The 19,046-nt window shown below is 42.1% G+C and overlaps 1 protein-coding gene across 16 annotated transcripts in view; it reads left to right on the top strand.

Annotated features, from left to right (window-relative positions):
* The window catches only part of LOC101789803 (SAM and SH3 domain-containing protein 1), a 544,938-nt gene that overhangs the window by 493,071 nt on the left and 32,821 nt on the right, over positions 1 to 19,046 (top strand). For 6 of the 16 annotated variants that reach the window (XM_038175901.2, XM_038175903.2, XM_038175905.2 and 3 more), the window contains exons 6-9: positions 1,365 to 1,451; positions 2,745 to 2,857; positions 4,108 to 4,209; positions 18,508 to 18,640. In XM_038175901.2, the coding sequence (XP_038031829.1) occupies positions 1,365 to 1,451; positions 2,745 to 2,857; positions 4,108 to 4,209; positions 18,508 to 18,640 (435 nt within the window). Of the gene's footprint in view, positions 1 to 1,364; positions 1,452 to 2,744; positions 2,858 to 4,107; positions 4,210 to 13,025; positions 13,345 to 17,359; positions 18,305 to 18,507; positions 18,641 to 19,046 lie in introns of those variants that run through there. The other 10 variants (XM_038175902.2, XM_072035898.1, XM_072035899.1 and 7 more) reach the window with 8 other exon arrangements.

Here is a 19,046-nt window from a genome sequence, read left to right on the forward strand (position 1 = left end):
CGGTGATCTCAGAAGCAGCTCAGCCAGCATTGTCATGTGATAAATGCACAGCTTTTGACTTGCTATATTGAATTTCAAATTCCTTAATGTTTGATTACTGCTAGCCTATCCATTTGTATTCTGAAAGTTACCACTTCCAGTGAATAACTGTGTTTGTGCGTGTCGTGCCAGAGGCTCATCTTTTGTTTCTGAAATATTTTGCATTCTTAAATATGTATTTGTTTTCTGTTGTCTTTCAATTTATTTATTTTTTTTAAACTTACTATAATTAGTTCAAATTGGTATCCAAACTCATTAGCTAAATTTGTAAAATTCTGGATAGGGTGGTGTGTTTTTTAAGTGTTATTTTATTCACGGGAGAGTTGAAAAATTAGAGCAGAGGGCTTGTTTCTTTTTAAAAATTTTCTAGGATCATTTCCACACAGTGCAAAATTAAGCTGTTTTTCAAAGAGTCAATAAGCCCAACTCTGGGGCTTCTAAGGCAAGATCCAAAATACCATAGTCACGTGCTGAAACTCAGTGGCACAGAACAAACTGCATTCACTTGAATTTTTGAAAAACAGAGGGATGAAGTAGATCCAAATCAGTAGCATTTCTGCCAGATCAGGCACAGTATGTTCTCTTGCAGATGGCATAAACTTGGTAGCATGTGTCCTGGTTAATTCAGCAGAGCACAATTATATGCCTTCCTTTGATCCAGATCCTGTTACTTTTCTAGAATAAATAATTTACTTCTGGGTCATCAAGCAGTATGCAAATCTGATGTTAATAGACATGTAGTCCCAGCCGTGCACAGTCAAGGCATACAGTGAGCAAGAGTCAGATGTAACTGAAGGTCTCCTGGAATTTCTCATGCCAAGTAGCAGAATGTATATGTGTGTGTATTTATATACACAAACTGTTTATTGTCTAAGTGCTTATTTTCTATATAGATACGCACACATATATTAGAGAATTCCTTATCTGACTTGCAGCTTTTGCTGCATAATTGTGGTTCAGCTAAAGAGAATAAACCAACAAAATGCTTCAAAGACACTTCCAAACTTGACATTAACAGCTCAACAGATATCAAAATGAATGTAAAATATTTTCTGTTTATAGTTCAAAATATGTAAGTTATTGGCTTATCTCGGTCATCTATAGCATTGGCAATTATAAAAGAATGTGCATTTCTTTGAATAAGCTGCATCAGCATAGTTCTAGTACAGACTAACTCAAGAGACAAAGAAAATTTGAGATTTTTTATTCTCATTTTTGTCTTAGAAAATGCAACTTGATACCTTCTGTAGTGTTTACTAACTAATGTTTCTTTTTGAAATCCTTCTTCCCTTTCCCTTCTTTCCCCCTCCCTAATTTTCTCTTAGGGAAAGCAGACTGGAAAAAGAAAAATAAGTTTTTTTGGCAAAATTTCCGAAAGAACCAGAAAGGACTAATGAGGCAGACTTCCAAAGGTAAATGTTTTTAAAGGGCTTTTGAACCTATCCATACAAAATACAAGGATCCAACCATACAAAAGAGTAAAACTCGTTTGCAGCAGTGTGGTAGTTACAAATCTGTGGATCTGGAAGTATCGCTGACTTGGTTCATTGTGATGGGGCTCACGGAAGGATGAGTCGCATTCTGTGAGGCCACAACTCCAGATTGCTGGAACACCTTCAGTCCTTGTTGTCAGTGATAGCGCATGCACAAAATGATGTGATTAACAGGTACTTATAAATACCATATAAAAATGAATAAGATGCTTTTTCTTCTCATTCTGACTTGATGAGAGAAATGCTTACCTGTTTGAATTAGAAAGGTGTTTCTCCTTTCTTTGGGATTTAGTTACGTAGGCCTGTTTGATTTAGGCTTTAATCCAGCCTCTCATTGCAGGAAACAATACTACAAGGAGTAGTAGAAATGCACCTGGTGAATAGCGAAAATTTAGGATTGATTCCACTTAAACTGTCAGGTTTCCTCTGATTCTTGAAAAGATGCAGTTGTGCATTGCTTTAAATATTTTGCTTCACAAAGAAAATTTCTTTTTTCCCCGTGTGTATCTGTTAGATCCTTCTGTTGCAAACAGATGCCTCCCTGCATCACTGTGACTGTGTTCAGATGGATGGTGAAAAATTTTAGGAACCTGCTTACGAGATTGAAAAGGGGTGCATTTGTACTGTCAGTTCAGTGTGGGTCCTTGTTGGTTCTCAAGTTCTAACTCTCCACGCTGAAATTCCAAGCTCATATCAGAAGAGGTCCTGGAGCTGGGAGGCCAAATATATCCAGCACTGTGTGCCAGCTCGTAGCTCTACAGCAGAGAGCTAAGAGAGCCCGGCACACTGTTCCTGGAATGGCTTCCCATCCACTCAGCTGACCAAAGTATTCCTCGGGGCTGAGTTTAGGACTTACCTGGCAGTAACACTTTCTCTTTTGATTCTCATCTTTAGGGTCAATAACTATCAGTCACATTTTATTTCTCCTTCTCATATACTGTCTTGATTTTGGTGTCATAGTACACTTGGTTTTTCTAGCCCTAATTTACTTCATATCATTGCTTAGTTACTTCCAAATCATTCAGTCCTGTCAAATCATACTATGAGATTGGTCTGGGAGGGGTCTATTCTGGCCAGCCAGATCTATGTGGTGACCACGTCTTAAATCCAGCTAAAATCCATCTAAAGTCCAGCTAAAATCCAGTTCCAGTATATAGCACTCTGTGTGTGACATCTTTACCACGGTTGTTTTCCCGGTGTGTTTCTCTGCAGGAGAGGATGTCGGGTACGTGGCCAGTGAGATCACGATGAGTGATGAGGAACGGATCCAGCTAATGATGATGGTCAAAGAGAAGATGATCACTATTGAGGAAGCACTTGCTAGGGTATGATAAATACACACTTCAGTTTTCCTGGGAAAATGTTTTATGATGTAGGATACAGCAATTCAATGTTTTCAGGTGCTCACAAAACACAGGAGAACAGGCGAAAAACTGCCTGTTTGTTACTTTGCACTAGGTAGTACAAATTAGATAGGAATTGCGTTGTTTATGGGAAAAGTGAGATTTAGCTTAGCCAAATAGGTGCCTAATATATGGCAAATTAATTGAGTCCTAAAAGCAAACATACTCAGCCATTTTTGGTATTTGAAATTAAAATCAAAACAGATGTAATTTTTGACAGATTAGTGACTGACACAAGTGTTTCTTTACAAAATCTGAATTTTGGTGAACCACAGGAAAAACAATTGTTTGCTCAGGAGCCAAAAGGCCAACGATAAAGTTTCTGTGCCACTCTTCATTTTGTTTCCTTGAGCAACATAACATGATGGAGCACAGGATGTTCTGTATGGGTACCTCAGGTTCAGAAAACATGGGCTTGATCTTGGCTATAGGCTATCATAGAAATTAAAGTTACGTTATTCTCTGATGGAAATACTGCTTTACTGGGGATCATAACATGAAAAAAATGCAAAAAATTAAAATCACCAGCGGGGTAATACTGGAATCTCTGCTGTTAAAAAAAAAAAAAAAAATGTGGGGGAGAATTGCACCTGATCTTTAATATTCACTATATATACTGGTATTGTTTCCCTCTAGTGGTCTGAGCTATTAGCAGCAACTCTTTTTTTTTTTTTTTCCTCATTTTTTTAATCATCAGTTCTTGATGATCCTCTCAACAATTTGCCTCTGGTAGGGTTGGTTGTAAATATTTAGACTTTAGAAAGTGGAAAAAATGTTCTTTAGTTGTAAAATTATAAAAATCGGTTCCTAGTCTTCACTGCAGATAATTTTCTTTATCAAGGAAATTGGTAGAATATTGTGAGTCTGTCCAGTGTAAACTGTGCCTGGGATGGGGATGTATAATTTATATTTCGCCAATGATAATTCATCAAAAAACAGTATTTACAGATCACTTTCTTTAAAAAATAAATCTTATCATTAAAACTGCTGATTGCAAAATAAGTGAGTTTATTTTGAACAAGTGAGACAGGCAATGCAAAAGGTCTGATTCTCCCCATTCCACAGTGATACTGGAGAAAAAAGAATGAAAATACATAAACTCTTGCTATTTTAATGAAGACTGATAGCTTCTTCTCACTGGAAAATGTGTTCTCTGTCTTCCTGAATTTCAGCTGAAGGAGTACGAAGCCCAGCACAGGCAATCAAGTACTGCAGATACTACAGACTGGCCTGATGGTTCTTACTCAACATTTGATGGGTCTTCCAATTGTAATGTAAGTACCTGTCCTTTTGATATAGCTTCCCAGTATCACTTAATATTTAAAGTCTGTCATTGTGGTGCTGCAGTATCCTAATTTACTTGGTGATTTATAATAGCAAATCTATCATTTGACCTCATGATGATATGCTCTGTCTACAGCAAGTCCTTAATAGAGATTTTAAATCATCAGGTTCTGTTATTGTAGACTTAAACTGGATTATTACATAATTTCTGTTTTTTAATACACAGAAAGAGGTGTGGTTTATTTATTTATTTATTATATACTTATATATTTAGAATTGTTTCATATTATTTTTCGGTTACTGTGAATTATCAGAGTTTCTCAGGCCTTCCCAGCTGTTGTTGATGCATCCTAGCTGAGAGTCTGGCTAAGTCCTAGCTGCCTGCTGGTTTCAAACAGTTCTAGCTCTGCATTTTCTAACTCTCAGCCCAAAGTTTGCAGCTTTTGTGAGACCCATAAGTAGTAAGGCAGCTTTCTTCCCTTATTTTTACTTTTGAGTTTTGTAGCTTCGCTTGTTTTTATGGGCACCAGTCTTTGTGTCATGCCATACTGAATTAATTAATTTTTCATTCCAAATATCTTCATTTCCACAGAGTAGTTTATTCCACTTCATTTCTCTAATTGAAAGTTCACTGATAAATCTTACAGAAGAACACATTTGGCTGTCAAATCCAAGCTCTTTGTAACCCATATATTTGAATCCTAGACTTCTGAGCCCATTGATTGATTTATTTATTTTATTGTCAATGGAATTTCCTGCTAACTGCAGCAGACGGTTAGCTTCTCCTCCCTAAAAGAAAAGAGGAATGCTATGTCATTTTATGAGATGTTTAAAATATTTTGTGGTGGAGAAGGATTTTCTTGTTTGTATTCAAAAAAAAAAAATGCCCATCTTCATATAGATGGGAACAGAGAGGAACTGATGTTGCCTTCTAGCCTGTTCTGCTATATCAGAAATGTGCAAAGAATACAGAAGGAAGAATCCTTGCTCTTCTGCATTGGTTCTTTAGCCAAGTGAAAGTGTCTTGATCTTTTCCTTATTAGTATTTATAGCCTGGACAGTCCCCTCTTAATGCCTTTGACTAGAATACTTAAAGCAGAAAAGCCACAAAACTCTCATTTACTTTAGTAAAATCTCAGAGGTCTGCTGAGTTTCAGTCTGAAATATTCTGATAATGGTTTATGCTTGTGTTGAAGTTACCAAAAGCTGTATATACCTCTGAGGACAAAATATGACTCAGTATTTGCTCCAGAATGGAATGACTTGGCACCTCTTCTCTGAAATTATTTTCATAAGCTGTCTTTACTCTTCCAGCCAAGAGCTTTCTTGCATCTCTCTGTTGTTCTGGTGGGATTTGAACCATCTTCCTGCTAACATCAATGGGGGAATCTGTATTCTGTTGTTCTAAATATCTCTCCAGATTTTTGCCCTTGTTGCTATTTTTTATCCTGGTTGCATTTAACAGAAGCTGTGAAACTGCATGCCTTCAAGTGAAGAGCAGATCGTATGCAGAAACAAAAGTTCATGTTAGAACAAATGTCAGCTTGGCTTCTTTCTGGACCAAAAAGCAATTAGGGTTAACTGGGGTGAAAGACTCTGAGCTATAACTGACATGCAAGAGGGAGGAAACCAAGTAGTGTGAAGTGTCAGATATGTCTAGAGATAGGGCATGTGTTCACCCAGACTGTTTTGCCAAAGGACATCTCTATTAATCTAAAATGACCAGCTTTTGAGAGGCACAGAGATGATTCTGTGTTCAAGCCCTTCCTTTGCTAAATCGGTTGACTTTCAGTGCCATTTGTGTGATTTGTACTCTGCAGACTTGGAAACTCAAAACTACCGCACTCATTTTATAGAGTCCAAGGAGCAAAGATGTTTTTCCATATATTAGAAACATTCTGTTAGATAGCCCACTGCCTCCTAGCCCCAGAAAGTAATTTAAAATATGAGTCACTGGAATTGAAGTTTCTGGTTTGAATTAAAACTCCTTGGGCAATGACTTCTGATTCTGTTGGCATTTTTTTCTGATTTCTGTTTTTTTCGGTCTCACGGCCAAATTGTTACTAGGCAATTTCTAATGGAACACTGTGATCATACTTGATCATTTTGTGCACATTTTGTACACACATGATAAAAGTGAACTGTGGGATACTTGCAGATTGAGGAAATTCAGGAAAAGCATAATTTTAATTCACTTGCTATATACTTGTTTAATAACTTCGGGGATTTAAGAGAGATCAAAACATTAGTATAATTTTTGTTTGTTTGTTTGTTTGTTTGTTTATTCTGTTTATTGTTTTATTTTTCCAGACAGAGACTTGCTGGTAGTTAGGAGGACTTGGGAAGATGTATTTATGGAGAATCTTGGTCTAGTTTTGTCTGATAACAACATTTCAAGACAAATAAAAAAATAATAATAAAAAAATAAGCATTCAAAGAAGCTAAAAATATAGGGGAGATCTCTCATCTGGAGATCTCTAAGTGCTCCATACTTTCAAGTCAGGTCTGCCTAAAACATAGGAACAGCCACCAATGAGATAACCTCTAAAAGGGAAATGCCATTAGCTGTTGTTTTTCTTTTGTTAAAAAAAAAAAGGAAACTCAAGCTTTATTTTTTTTTTAGCTTGTGTAACTGTCATGTGTTTATGACTAACATCCTTGGTGTTGCTACTAAACTCATTTCAAAGATTTAAAGATTCTTCTTCCCAACCCCTCTTCTTTTAAATTACTGTGCCAGGGAACGGAAACTTGCATTTCATACCCTTTTAACATTAAATCCGAGAGATAAACAGCAAAGGGTAGAAGGGTCATTTCCTCAGTATCCGAAGGGAGGCAGCCTGATGTAATTTCTGTGCTGTTAATTGTGTTTCCTGTTTGCTTGCTGTTAAGAAACAATCAAACAAACAAAAGCCTTGCCAAGCCAGTAGGTGATTTGGTTCTCCACCACTTTAGAGCGGTTGCTGGGTTTAAACCTCACTGTGAACCTTTTTATTCACAACAAAGTTATGTGTGTTATTTATTAGGTAATACAGAAATGCAGTTGAAACTGTTTTTCTTCTTAGTCAGATGTATGAAGTCTGAAATACCTTGTCATTTTTTACAAATTGATTTGTGAATATTGATTTTTCATCTCCGTTAAAATGAAGGCTGCTCGGAGTAGCTCTAGACAAGCTTTCATTGCCTTTTGCCAAGTGTTGGGTTGTAAAGCAGGTGCAGATTACAAATGAATCCCTTTCTGGGTTTTAGATAAGGACCTATTTGTCCTCAGGATTCAGAAAGTCCAGGGAAAGAGGATTTCAAAATTACCACATTCTTTCCCATTACTGAGGTGCCTTTTATGCTTCTTAAAGACAGGAGCTCGTTTGATAACGTTAAGGGGCTGAAATTCTCTGTCCATCTTAAACAGAAGCCTGGAAGGGCTGCTCCATCCCCAGAGCTCTGCTTGAAGGACCAGTGTTAGGAGAAACCCATAGAAATCCGTTCCTGTGCCCTCTGCTGAAAGACTGCTAATTGGTACCGGTTGTCATAGTTGATGCAGGAGTGGGGGAAAGGAGGGAGATTGTGACAGAAGTGTGTGTATCATGCGCACACTGTCACGGAAACAAACCACTAATTAACTTCGCCGACAGCTTCTGTAGATGCAAGTTCAATGAAGCTGTAATTAGCCCTGGACTGAGCTGTTTTGTTGGGCTTGTGTGCTGCAGTTTTGATCATCACATAATGGCGGCCACGCGGAGCTCATTAGCGCCGGCACCCAGGTAGCGACACACGCCTGCGTTTGAGGAGAGCTGCCCCGAGCCCCCCTCCCCGCTATGTACCACCTTATCAGCCTCGTTAGAGAGGCCTTACAATTTATGAGCCTGGAGAACAAAAAGCACATCTCCCTCTGGCAGAGCGGCTGGGTGAGGGGAGAGCAGCAGTGCTGCTCCACCTGCCTTCTGGAAGCTTCTTCGGCCGGGTCTGCCAGATCTTCATCTACCGTGAGGCCACAGCTCTGGGAAGCTTCCAGTCCCATTTTTGCTCTTTTCCATCTGCTATTGATCTGTCTCATGGCGGAAGGCAGCAAACTGAGTCCACACAGAGACAGGCCTAGTTAGACCAAAATACCCTTTTGTTTTTCCCAGGTTTTGTGTTATTTCCTGAGGACTTCTTCATTTGTCTAGCCATTCAATGGGGCTAAAAGCTGAATAAGCATTCAGTATTGGTTCTGTATCTACTACCATTGTGAAAACCAAAATAATGGGAGAGAAAGGTGTTTGGGTCCTATTCATTTGAGTCGGCGGCATGCTGTAGAATCAGGATTGTATTACCTGTGTATGCACCTGCTCCCTTTTTGGCATAAATTTAACTCCGATAAAAGACCAAGTCTGATAGAGTTGTCTCTGACTCATAACAGCTATTACTATGTTGTTTTGTTAAGCACAAGAGTAAGAAGAAAAGAAATAATTACAATATAACTTCCATAGCACCAATTGCTTCCAACTAAATATAAGTGTAGCTACAGCAAATCCATATTATTCAGGGCTATACTGTATTTCAGTGATTCAGGTTGCTGATGCTTTCTAAATACATCAGTTTTTAAATTGATTTTTATTCTTGTTACTGATGGATTTTTGAAGTGGTTTTTGTTTTTGTTGTGGCATTTGTTAATGTTATAACTGCTAATCACATAGGGCTGTATGTTACAGGAAAAAAAGCCTTTCTTTCTAACTTGTTAAAGCTAAGGTAGAAGTCAGTGAGTATTCAGAACCAGTGTTAGATGTGAATGGAGACTAGGGTAGGATGAGATTGTGTAATTTAAACAGTAGTGTTTAAACTCAAATGACATGAATACTTTGAGCATTTTGAAAGCTATGCACTGCCAGGCCTGGATTTGCTGTTATCGGAGGATCTACCAGTTTTTGTGAGTTATTTTTTTTCCTTGACAGGCTTAGGAGTGGCACAGGATGTTCCCAAGTTTCAGTTCTTGGAGATCTTGTTGCTGCCTCCAGGCCCTGTGTGCTCTTTGAAGTAGCAGAGAGGAGCTGATACTCAGTGTGCCTGTGAATGAATGCAGAGCATTCAGCGTTGCTCTGAGGAGTCTAGTGACCCAATTTGTGTGAAGATCTCCCGAAAGGCACTAATGCCCCTCATTGTGTTGGATAGTATATTTATTATTCGTTTCCAAGTTTCTGTAACATTCTCAGCACTTATTAATAGTAACGATGAAGAAAGAGCCAATAATAAGACAGCATCAAAACGCAGAATTCCCAGGCTGTACGTCTAGCATGGGGGTCTGTCTGGGGTAGCACTGTCTGCCCTCATTCTCCAGGGATCTCAGTCAGTGCAGGTGTCCAGCACCTCGTGCTGGAATCTAGTAGCAGAAGAATAACAGCATTTTTGCTATGAACTTTCCCCCATTCTCTGTCCACGCACAACAGCAGGGTTTCCCATGGGTGTAGTAACACAAGAGCATTCGTGAGAGAAACACCAATTGCCATTACAGTTTCCAGGACACTACACAAAGTTTGAAGTTAGATCAGTGCTGCACGGAGTGGGAAATCACGGATGTGTTTATATGTTGCTTTGAAGAACGCTGTATGGTGTTAGCTGGGTTGTTTTGGTTTTCTTTAACCTATCTGGTCTGATTTTTTCCAGAAAATTTTATAATTTGGAGAATACATTTATTTAGGAATACAACTACATGACTTCAATAAGTACTACTTACCACGGAAGACCTACCCAAGTTGTCCTCAGATACAGTTTAGCTAGGTGTGTGTCTGTTTAGCTGGTGGGACCAAATACTTTCACCACAAGGTTGTACACAGAAATTGACAATGGTATAAGCCAAGTACACCTCCTGGTCACTGCCAGCAGGAGTTGCTCCTGCATATGTGAAGACTGGATGTAATTAGTCCTTAGGAAGGTCACTAAGAAAAGTCTTCCTGCTATCATGACAGAGAAGAGAGAGCTTGCAGGAGCGTACAGGCGGTGACTGTGATTAACCACTTCTGTTTTGACTGCATTCAAACAAGCCCCATTGACTAACTTCACCACAAAATGCTTGGCCACATATTTCAGGAGGGTGGAAGGTGGGAAGGCAAATTAGTTGAATATTCATTCTCTACCACCTTATTCTGTCTTGTATACCTTTTGGCCGTTGGGCAGCTGCCTAATTTCTCTGCATGTTACCTAGAGGGTGTGAGACCGTGGGTTACAGCTTTTTCCTGTGACCATTCCCACTGCGTGCATCAGCCAGCAGGAGATGCTGTAATCCAGAATGTGGTTTCCCTGCCCCCATCTTTTCAGAGACCAAGCCTATTAAATTGGAACAAAGCCCTGCTCAGTTCAAGAACTAAGAATCTCAAAAGCCATGTGTTTCACTGCCCTATTTGGCAGACCCAGGCTGAATAATCTTTACTTGTGGTACAATAGAAGATTTTAATTGTGCTCCTGTCGTTTACCACTTGCCCCTTTCCCCCCGCACTGCTGGTGTTTACTTCTCGCACTTAGGACAGCAGTGTTAATGGTTTGATTGTTCAAAAATGCGATAAGAATATAATTTAAATTACCATACCCTTTGCTAAAGGGCTCTCATTGTTTTGTTGTTGTTGTTGTTTTCCCTAAACCATCTCTGATATGAATTTCACTGTATTTCATGTATTTCCCTTCCACCACTGGTTTTATGAAACGCTCAGGGGTTGGTTTCCAGGACTAATGGTGTACTCCATTCATCAGTAACAGTCTGCACCAGAGAGAAGGGATTCTCCTCGTGTCCTCTTGGCCTTGCCAAAACACACGATGAAGTAGAGACTCTCTCTCCCGTGTGTAGAAAAGTCTGCAGGAGAATTGGAAAGGAATACTGTATGGTAACAGATACAAAGTAATGTAACGCAGAGCTTCATTCTGCCACATATACCTATGATGAGCGGTACGTGAGCGCAGTCATAATGTCATTAAAATTAATTATTCTAATCAGCAAGAGAAACAGTTCACCATGAAGAAATGTATCTGGCGTGCAGATGCAAACGTCAGCAATGTGCTTCTCAAAATTATTTAACTAAAACCTGGAAACAGTTAACATCTAGGAATTTGCCTAAGCAGCTATTCTAGTATCAAGACAGACCTCCAGGGGGAATTAAATTATTGTGCTCTTGTTACTTATGACAAATATTTCCCACTAATTTCAGCAAGCAGTGTCGTCACCAGCTAATGTGTAATACATCTTTCACCAAAGTAGCCGTTAGACTCTCCTTTGATTTCCTTGTAAGTAATCACAGGCCAAACCCAGACGTGGGACTGCTTTTTTCTTCGGTTTACCTGGGGGGCCGACACTACTGCTTCATGTTTTAGACTCGCACAGTCTTTGCAATTCATGCTCTTGCAGTTAATTTTGGGAAGAGGCAAAGAACTTTATGACCACGTGCAATTTTCTTTAAAATCTTGGAGGCCCTTTTTGGGAGCCTCAGAATATGATAAGGATTATCACATCTGAATTTCACACACTTTTCTATAAACAGCCTCTCTAAGGATTAGAGGTTTGTGAATATTTCTCAGTGAAACCCAAAACCTTCAAAACTCAAGTTGCAAGCCCAAAACTTAGATCAATTTCACTCCCGGCCATGAACTTTAAGGGAATCTGGGATATGTTTCAAGGAAGTCGCTGTCATGTTTCACTTGATGTGGGCTGGTATGTTATTGAAATTGGAGAACACCAGCTGGTTTTATCCGAAGCTTAGAATTTTCCATGGGGTTTTACATCAGAGTCTTGGGGCTGAAGTAATTCAAGGGTAAAATCCCAGCTACAACATGCCAGTAAATCCAGTTTACATGACTGTTAGGGAATAGAAAAGCTGTAAAATTGGTAATACAAAGATGGAGAAAATTGAAGAAAGATACATGGCCAGGTGGCTATTTAAAATCAGCCAGTCATCAAAGGAAGTAGATACTTAGTCCTGCTATGATTTCACTGTGTGACTGATCTGGAGTGAACCCAGATTAACTGTCCATTAAAGGTATTGTTCTGAGTAAGGGGGAGTTATACATGTATATTCTTGGCTTAAAGAGGGTGCTGTTGTATTCCTTCACTACTGCTTCCCACCGCTGGATAGCACTGCTGCTAATTAGCAGAGGTTTTGCTCCGTTTTCTTGTGCTTTGGAAAGAATTGCCCCAATTCTGGATTGCCTCAAGGTCCAGGATTAGGTACGGTTGACTGTAATTTACTTGGGCATCTCAGAGTCTGTTTCTCAGGAAGGGAGGTTTGAGCCCAGCCTAGGAGGAGAAGTTGGAAGTCACACTACAGTGTTTCATAAAGCCACAACGTGGCCAGTTCTAGATCAGGCTGAGATTTCTGAATTAAACATCATTGCCAGTTGTTAGTGATGTTCTTTTTTTTTTTTTTTTTTTTTTTTTTTATAGCACTGCAAACCAAAAAAAGGGATAAAAAAAAAGTAAGTTTGCTAATTTGAAGAACATTAAAGTAAGTTTATTTTTCTGTCAAATTAGCCCTTTATAAAGGGAAATTATCAGGGGGGCTTTTGTCAAAAGAATTTAAAAGTGAAAATAAAAAGAGCCTGGTAAAGGGCTTAAGTTATATTTCCTATAGACACAGCCTCCACTCTAGCGGTTGCGTTTGAGGGTCAGTCTTCGTCCTGGCTTTGCACAGATTCTCTGTATTTTTTTCTTTAACTGAAATTCCATAGACAGTAATTAAGGAACTGGAGGCCAGCAAGAGGTCAGCAAGCTTTCGTCAGTGAAAACAGGGATTGTTTGCCATGTACAACACTCCCTTTTTTCCTTGTGGTGAATAGAAGATTTGCTTAGAGCTGATGACTTATGCCTTTCTTGCAAGTTATGCAGCTAGCGAGTAACTGGGGGAATCAATCAGGGAGCAGAAAACAGCTAATTGAGTCCAGCATCACGCTTTTTTTTCTTCTTTACATATTCAGCGCTGAAATCAGAGCCAGTTTGGTGCCTGATAATGTAACTCCAGAGAAGAGGCATTTTGTGGACGGGATTCTGAGCGAATGCAATACTTCAGAAGAAGGGTCTAATCCTAAATTTCAGGGTAACGAAGCTGACAGCAGCTGAGCACTCGGGGGGAATTACTCGAAACTGAGCTTTAGGCCTATAAATGCCGAAGCTGGTAAGTCGCTGAGCATGTAGCGTGATGTGGAGAGGATGTGCCTCCTGTTTCAGAGAGGGAGAAAGAGAAAAGGCTTTTGTGGTTATTCTTAGGCACAGCACAGCATGTATAGCTTTTCTCAGTTTTTCTCTTCCTTTCCTTGGGCTTTTAAGTTCTTTTCTGTTCTATTTTCCTGTCTCTGACTTTGTCCAGGCAACTTTAATACAAAGAAAAAAGTTAGAACGGTTGTTTTTTTTGGCGGATGCAAAGCCTGTTTGAGAGAGAGAGAGAAGAAAGGACACGTGTAGCCACGTCTCCTAAAAGGAGCAGCAAAATGTCTTTGCGTTTGCAGTGAGCTTGTAGTTCTGAAGTGAGCTGGCAAGGGGTGGGTGATGTGATATGCCACAGATCTGCATGTGTATTTGTGCCCCACTTTGCTGGATAAGGATTGTCTGATAGCCAGAAATAATTGCAGTTTAGGCTTAAACAGGTATTAAGAGATGTTCTGCTTTCTTACATGGGAGATTTCCTAGAGATTTCAGTTTGGGGCTGTACAATTGCTGGACATAAAGTGGGTGGTAAAAGTTTAACATCCCCCTAAATGGCTTCATACAGCTCACATAAAAGTTATGTATGTTTTTGTTTATGGAGCTGGAACAGATGAATCACTTGTGGTACCTTCAACTGCCTGTTGTCCTGATGTTTCTTACACATTTTTATTAGGACCTAGCCAGCGGGTCTTGCGTATCTTGTATTCTTTAAGCGTTGCTGCTATAACCCTGTAGTGTTTCCAAACACAGTGGTGCCGAAAGCAAGCTACTTACTCCTGGTTTACATTTGGCCTATTAATTCCAAGTACCATAATAAACGCTAGCCGCGTGCACGCGCGTGTGTGTGTGAAGCGCTAATTCAGAGGGCGAGCTTAGGACTGTGGGCTCTTGTTCTTTCTGTGGCGCGTGAAAGGGGCTCGGTGTTTCACAGCCAGAAAGCCACGCGTGCTGCTCGCCTCCAGAGCAGGCAGCAGGGAAGGAAGAGCCTGTGTGAGAAGAGCGGCAGAGAAAGCGAGGAGGACGCCGGGAGCAGAATGCTGAAGCGCACGTGTTGATTTCTTGCTTGTTCCTGGATGCATGGCTTTTTGTTTGGTTATGTATGAGGCGACGCAGTGCGTGGCTTTGGGCTGCACGAGCAGGGAGGTGTCCAAGCAGAGGGGATCGGTCTCTTTCAGATTCGAGACCGTCCTTGCAGGCTTTCGGCCACGCTCGCTCGCGGCAGAGAGCTGCGTGGTGGGGCCGGGCTGGGCCTTGGCCTCCCCGCCGTTTCCCAGCCATGCGCTACGTGGTGGCCGCCGTCCTCCGCCTGCAGCCCCGGGTACTTCCAGCTGCTGTTCATTTAGTCCCCGTTTCCCCGCACGCGCTCGTGCATCGCAGCGCTCCAAGCTGGCGGCCTCGCGCGCCGGGAGAGCAGCGCAGATGTGTCGGGGACGCACTTGCTCCAAGGCGAGCGGGAAGGCGGCTCCGCCCGGCCGGCCCCGCCAAGGGGCCCCGCCGGCTCCCCGGCCGCGCTATCTCTTTAAAGCCAGCGCGATTCCTGCGCCTTGGCTTGGCCGATTTGTTATGGTTTAGGGCTGCGGAGCCAGCTGTCTGCAATCTGATGTAATGTTGCCCTGGAAACCAGAAATGAAACACTTGAGCATTCACCGCAGAATTACTACATGCGGCATTAGCCAAAATAATTAAAAGTTGAGCCATATGGGCCTTCGGATGGAAAAATTTGGAGCGGAGGAGATGGAAGTTCAGTTGTTCCTATTTACAGTACTGCAAATCCATTTGTTTTCCCCTTGGAGCACGCGGAGAGGCCTGCGCCCACGGCCGCGGAGGGGCCCGGCTGTTCCACCAGCCCCACACACACGGCCCGGACCCTGCCCGGCCATCGGCAGGCACGTTGTCCCCTTCTCAGCGTGTTTTTGCCCTCCTGTAGTGCCACAGCGTGCTGACACACGTGAAGGGACAGAGAAGGAGAGAGGGGCCACGAGGGCGGGTCAGTGGGATCAGGCTGATTTTCCCATCTGAAGCCAGGAGCCGCAACCAAAAAAGGCTATTCTGTTGTCTTGAAACCCAGAGAGGAAAAATGGGCCGTATGAGTCAAAACGTCAAAGTTTGATAATTTCCAAATATGTCATTTAGGCCTGGATGCTTTACATTTCTGTTTTCTGTTTAATATTAGCTGCGAAAGAAAACACTGCATGAACTGGGAAATTAAGCTCTGTTTTCCGTGTGCCAAAATGGAGTCTTTTGATAATTTCAAGGTGTTTGGTTTTATATTTGTTGTTTTTTAAATCATTTGGAAATCAGGAAATGAAACAAAAGTGATCCTCTTTCAAAGCAGTTTAATTTTCAAGCAATCAGCGTTATTTGACAAAAAAAGTTTCCTGACCAGCACCACTGGCGTAGTCACAGATGTTTTTAGGCCTTTCTCTGTAACCTTATTAGCCATCCTTTTCCTTTACAAAAGATTTTCCATGCCACTTGCGACCCAATATGGTAGGAAATAGACTGCTAGAGAGAGACTCTGACTTAGTTTTTAGTCAGGCTATTATCCGGCGGTTCCTGTTGTTAAATACAGGCTGTTCTCGGCTCTCCCGGCCGAGCATCGGGGCTAGGAAGTGTCTGTCACTGCACATAAAGGACCCTGGCTGCTGGAACAAAGGGTACCAAGAGTCCTGCAATGGCAGGAAATACCAGCTAGCCTTTTATTAGGATGGCACTTCATGTATTTTGAAGTGTGGTAGGGATCCACCATACCACCCACTCGGGTTCGGTGTCAGTACCTTGTATGGAGGCTATTTTGGCACCTGCTTTCGCTGTGGCAGTAGTGAATGCAAATGTCAGACACTGTAAAAGCTTTTGTGATTGCTGCTGAAACTTTGTGGAGGACACAGAGGGGACAGGTCTTTCTCGGACACTGGTGCAGAAGTTAGGCCAGTTGATCTGCAAGGAAACTTTCGTATTCATCAGTGACATCCTGGGAGGGAGGACCGGGTGTGAGCTGTGCTCCAAATCATACAGAGCTCACGGTCCTGTAAACAGGAGCCCTGCACACCAAGGATGGATGCGAAGTAATGAAGGAAAGCAATTGCGTAGAGTAATTGCATTTAAAATAAATGTATCTGGAGTGCAGAGCACGCATGATGGTTGCTTGCCAAGATGTGCTTAGTGGCCTAAGAAGTCTTGACTGAACTTCTTGATTACAGTCAATAATCCATTCTTCATCTTATCTAAATATGTCTGAGGTATATCTTGTTGTTTGACATGTCACTAAGTTGTCTCAGCCGGAATCTCTGAATTAATGCTCTTCTTGCTGCTTAATTTATCTTGATATAAACAAGTCTGTTACCCCTCTCTACTGCCTTATTTCTCCTGAAGGAAGATTATTAATTACCTATCCAGTCTGTACCCATAATGAATGCATTCCCGCGGCGCTCGGGTGGCAGCCTGGTAATTCCTTCTGTCATATGCAGTGCATTCGGTATTCCTTCTTGTTTCGGAATATCAGGAAGTTTGGGGGGCATCGGGAATTGGCAGCGCCCTCGCAGAAAGTGGCTGGCGTTTGCTCAGGCATGGTTCTGCTGGCTCTGTGAAATGGGCTCCTACCAGGTCGACTTTCAAAGTTGCGCTGATTCCTTCAGGCACTGTTTGTGCCTTTGAAGACGTACTCGGGCACATACAGCTGCTAACTGGTGTCTTGTCCCATGGCATCTACTGCTGTTACCACATCCTGGAATCGAAGTACGTTTGAAAAGCAGAAAGCGTTTTTATACTCGGGCTGTCTTTTAATCAGTCTCTGGATAAGCAGAGAGAGCATTTTTGTTGGGGAAGGGGAGAGGGTGACATTTTTTTTTTTTTGCTTCCCTTTTTTTGGCTCGGGTCTGTTTGGGATTGTTCCTTTTTCAAAGTTTAATTAAGGAGAAGGAGAGAAAGCATGGGAGCGCCGTGGAACCCCAGCTAGCTTCACCGCCAGGAAGTCGCGTTAAGGTTTTCGAGCCGGCCATTACGAAGGCAGGGAATTGGCTGGGGCCACAGGCGAGCACAAAGTTAAGGTATACAATCTGTACCGTGCTCCAGCTGGAGCCCGCGCGGCGCGCAGGAATGTGCAGCGCACAGTGCCAGGGCTGTCCTGGCCGGGCTGCAGCGTCCTGCCGGCCTCCTCTCCCCTTCCCCCCGCCGCCGCTCGCATTCTGAACTGATTAAAACAGAGGAAGTAGCACATCGAGCGCTGGATCTGGCTCGAAAATACGAAGTCGTCTTCTGGTTCACAAGGAATGGATTGTTTCAGCTTGTTGTGTCACTGCTGCTGGAGAAGGGAGGATTTTTTTTTGTCTCTGTAATGTTTGATACTTGAGGGAAAACAGCTGGAACTGAGCATACTGGATCAGATGCAAAACGGGATGCTGGGGAATATGGACTGCACTGTATATCTGAAAAGGTCAGAGTTTTCCCTTGGTCAGTGTTGGAGGAATGCTGTGTCCATCTTAATTCCAGCCTCGAGAGCCTTCAGGAGGAGTGTAGGGAGCAGGGAGGAGGAAAGGAGCGTTTTGTAGCTGTGGCAGTTTCTGAGCAAGGCAGATGAGGTCTCCTCCTTCCTTTTCCTTCCCGTCCCTTTCTTGTGCTGCTGTTTTTGATTTTCTGGGAAGACTGAGGGGAAAAAAAAGAGAAGTCGTCAATGACAGAGCTTCGGTTTGGAGAAGCTGTTTATAACCAGGTTTAAACAGCGAGCTCTGAGATGCCAGACAGACCAGTGACCGACCCAAACCACAGGAGCATAACTGGTATGGTAAGAAGAGCCCTGGGAAAGAGCCCTGCCTGAAACGCATTGAGCGAGGACGTGGAAGTAGTTATTACACAATGCATGGGAAGAAGGACAAGGGCAGGAATGCATTTCAATGCCTAGGATCTTACGTTGCACAGATTTAGAAATCAAAATGGTATGTCACGCTTTCAGAAAAAGAAAAAGAAAAAAAGAAAACCCTCACTAATTTAAATGTTTCTCTCTGACCTGGGCTGAAAATATAATACCAGTTACAGAGCTGCATTGACACAGCGCAGCAGATGAACTGGGTTAACTTGACTTGAAGGAGCAAGCCGTGGAACGACTACTTTATTAATATTCCCTTTGTTTCTTTGCCAGTCAAGAGAACAATCCGATGATGAAACAGAGGAGTCGGTGAAGTTTAAGAGGTTGCACAAGCTGGTAAATTCTACTCGCAGAGTCAGGAAGAAACTCATAAGAGTGGAAGAGATGAAAAAACCCAGCACAGAAGGTAAAATCGGTGTGCGTATGGTTAAAGCGTATGTGTTAATGCATTTTTCTGTTGAGAGGGGACAGAAAAAGGGGCGGGGGTGGGAAGTGTTCTTAGGGGACAGTGGGAAAGGCTGCCTTGTCTACGGTGCATGCATTACCCAAGTAATTACATTTTGAGTCTGTAGAAGGAGGAAAGTGACAGTCTAGGATGTGGTTACTGCTGATCTCCAGGCGTTCCCAGAGCGGTGCTGAAGAGCCCTTCATTAAGAGATTAGAACTCGGTTTATGTTTTGTGCCCCATGCTGGAGGGAACGAGACCAGGAGTGACTCCAGCCGGCTGCCCCCCGGCACTGCAAGGAGGGGAGCAGAGCAGCCGCCGCTTTGCTCCCTCCTCCGAGGTCTGGGAGGCAGCACAGGTGAGGCTC

This window comes from Anas platyrhynchos, chromosome 3, assembly GCF_047663525.1.
Source record: "Anas platyrhynchos isolate ZD024472 breed Pekin duck chromosome 3, IASCAAS_PekinDuck_T2T, whole genome shotgun sequence".
NCBI lineage: Eukaryota > Metazoa > Chordata > Aves > Anseriformes > Anatidae > Anas > Anas platyrhynchos.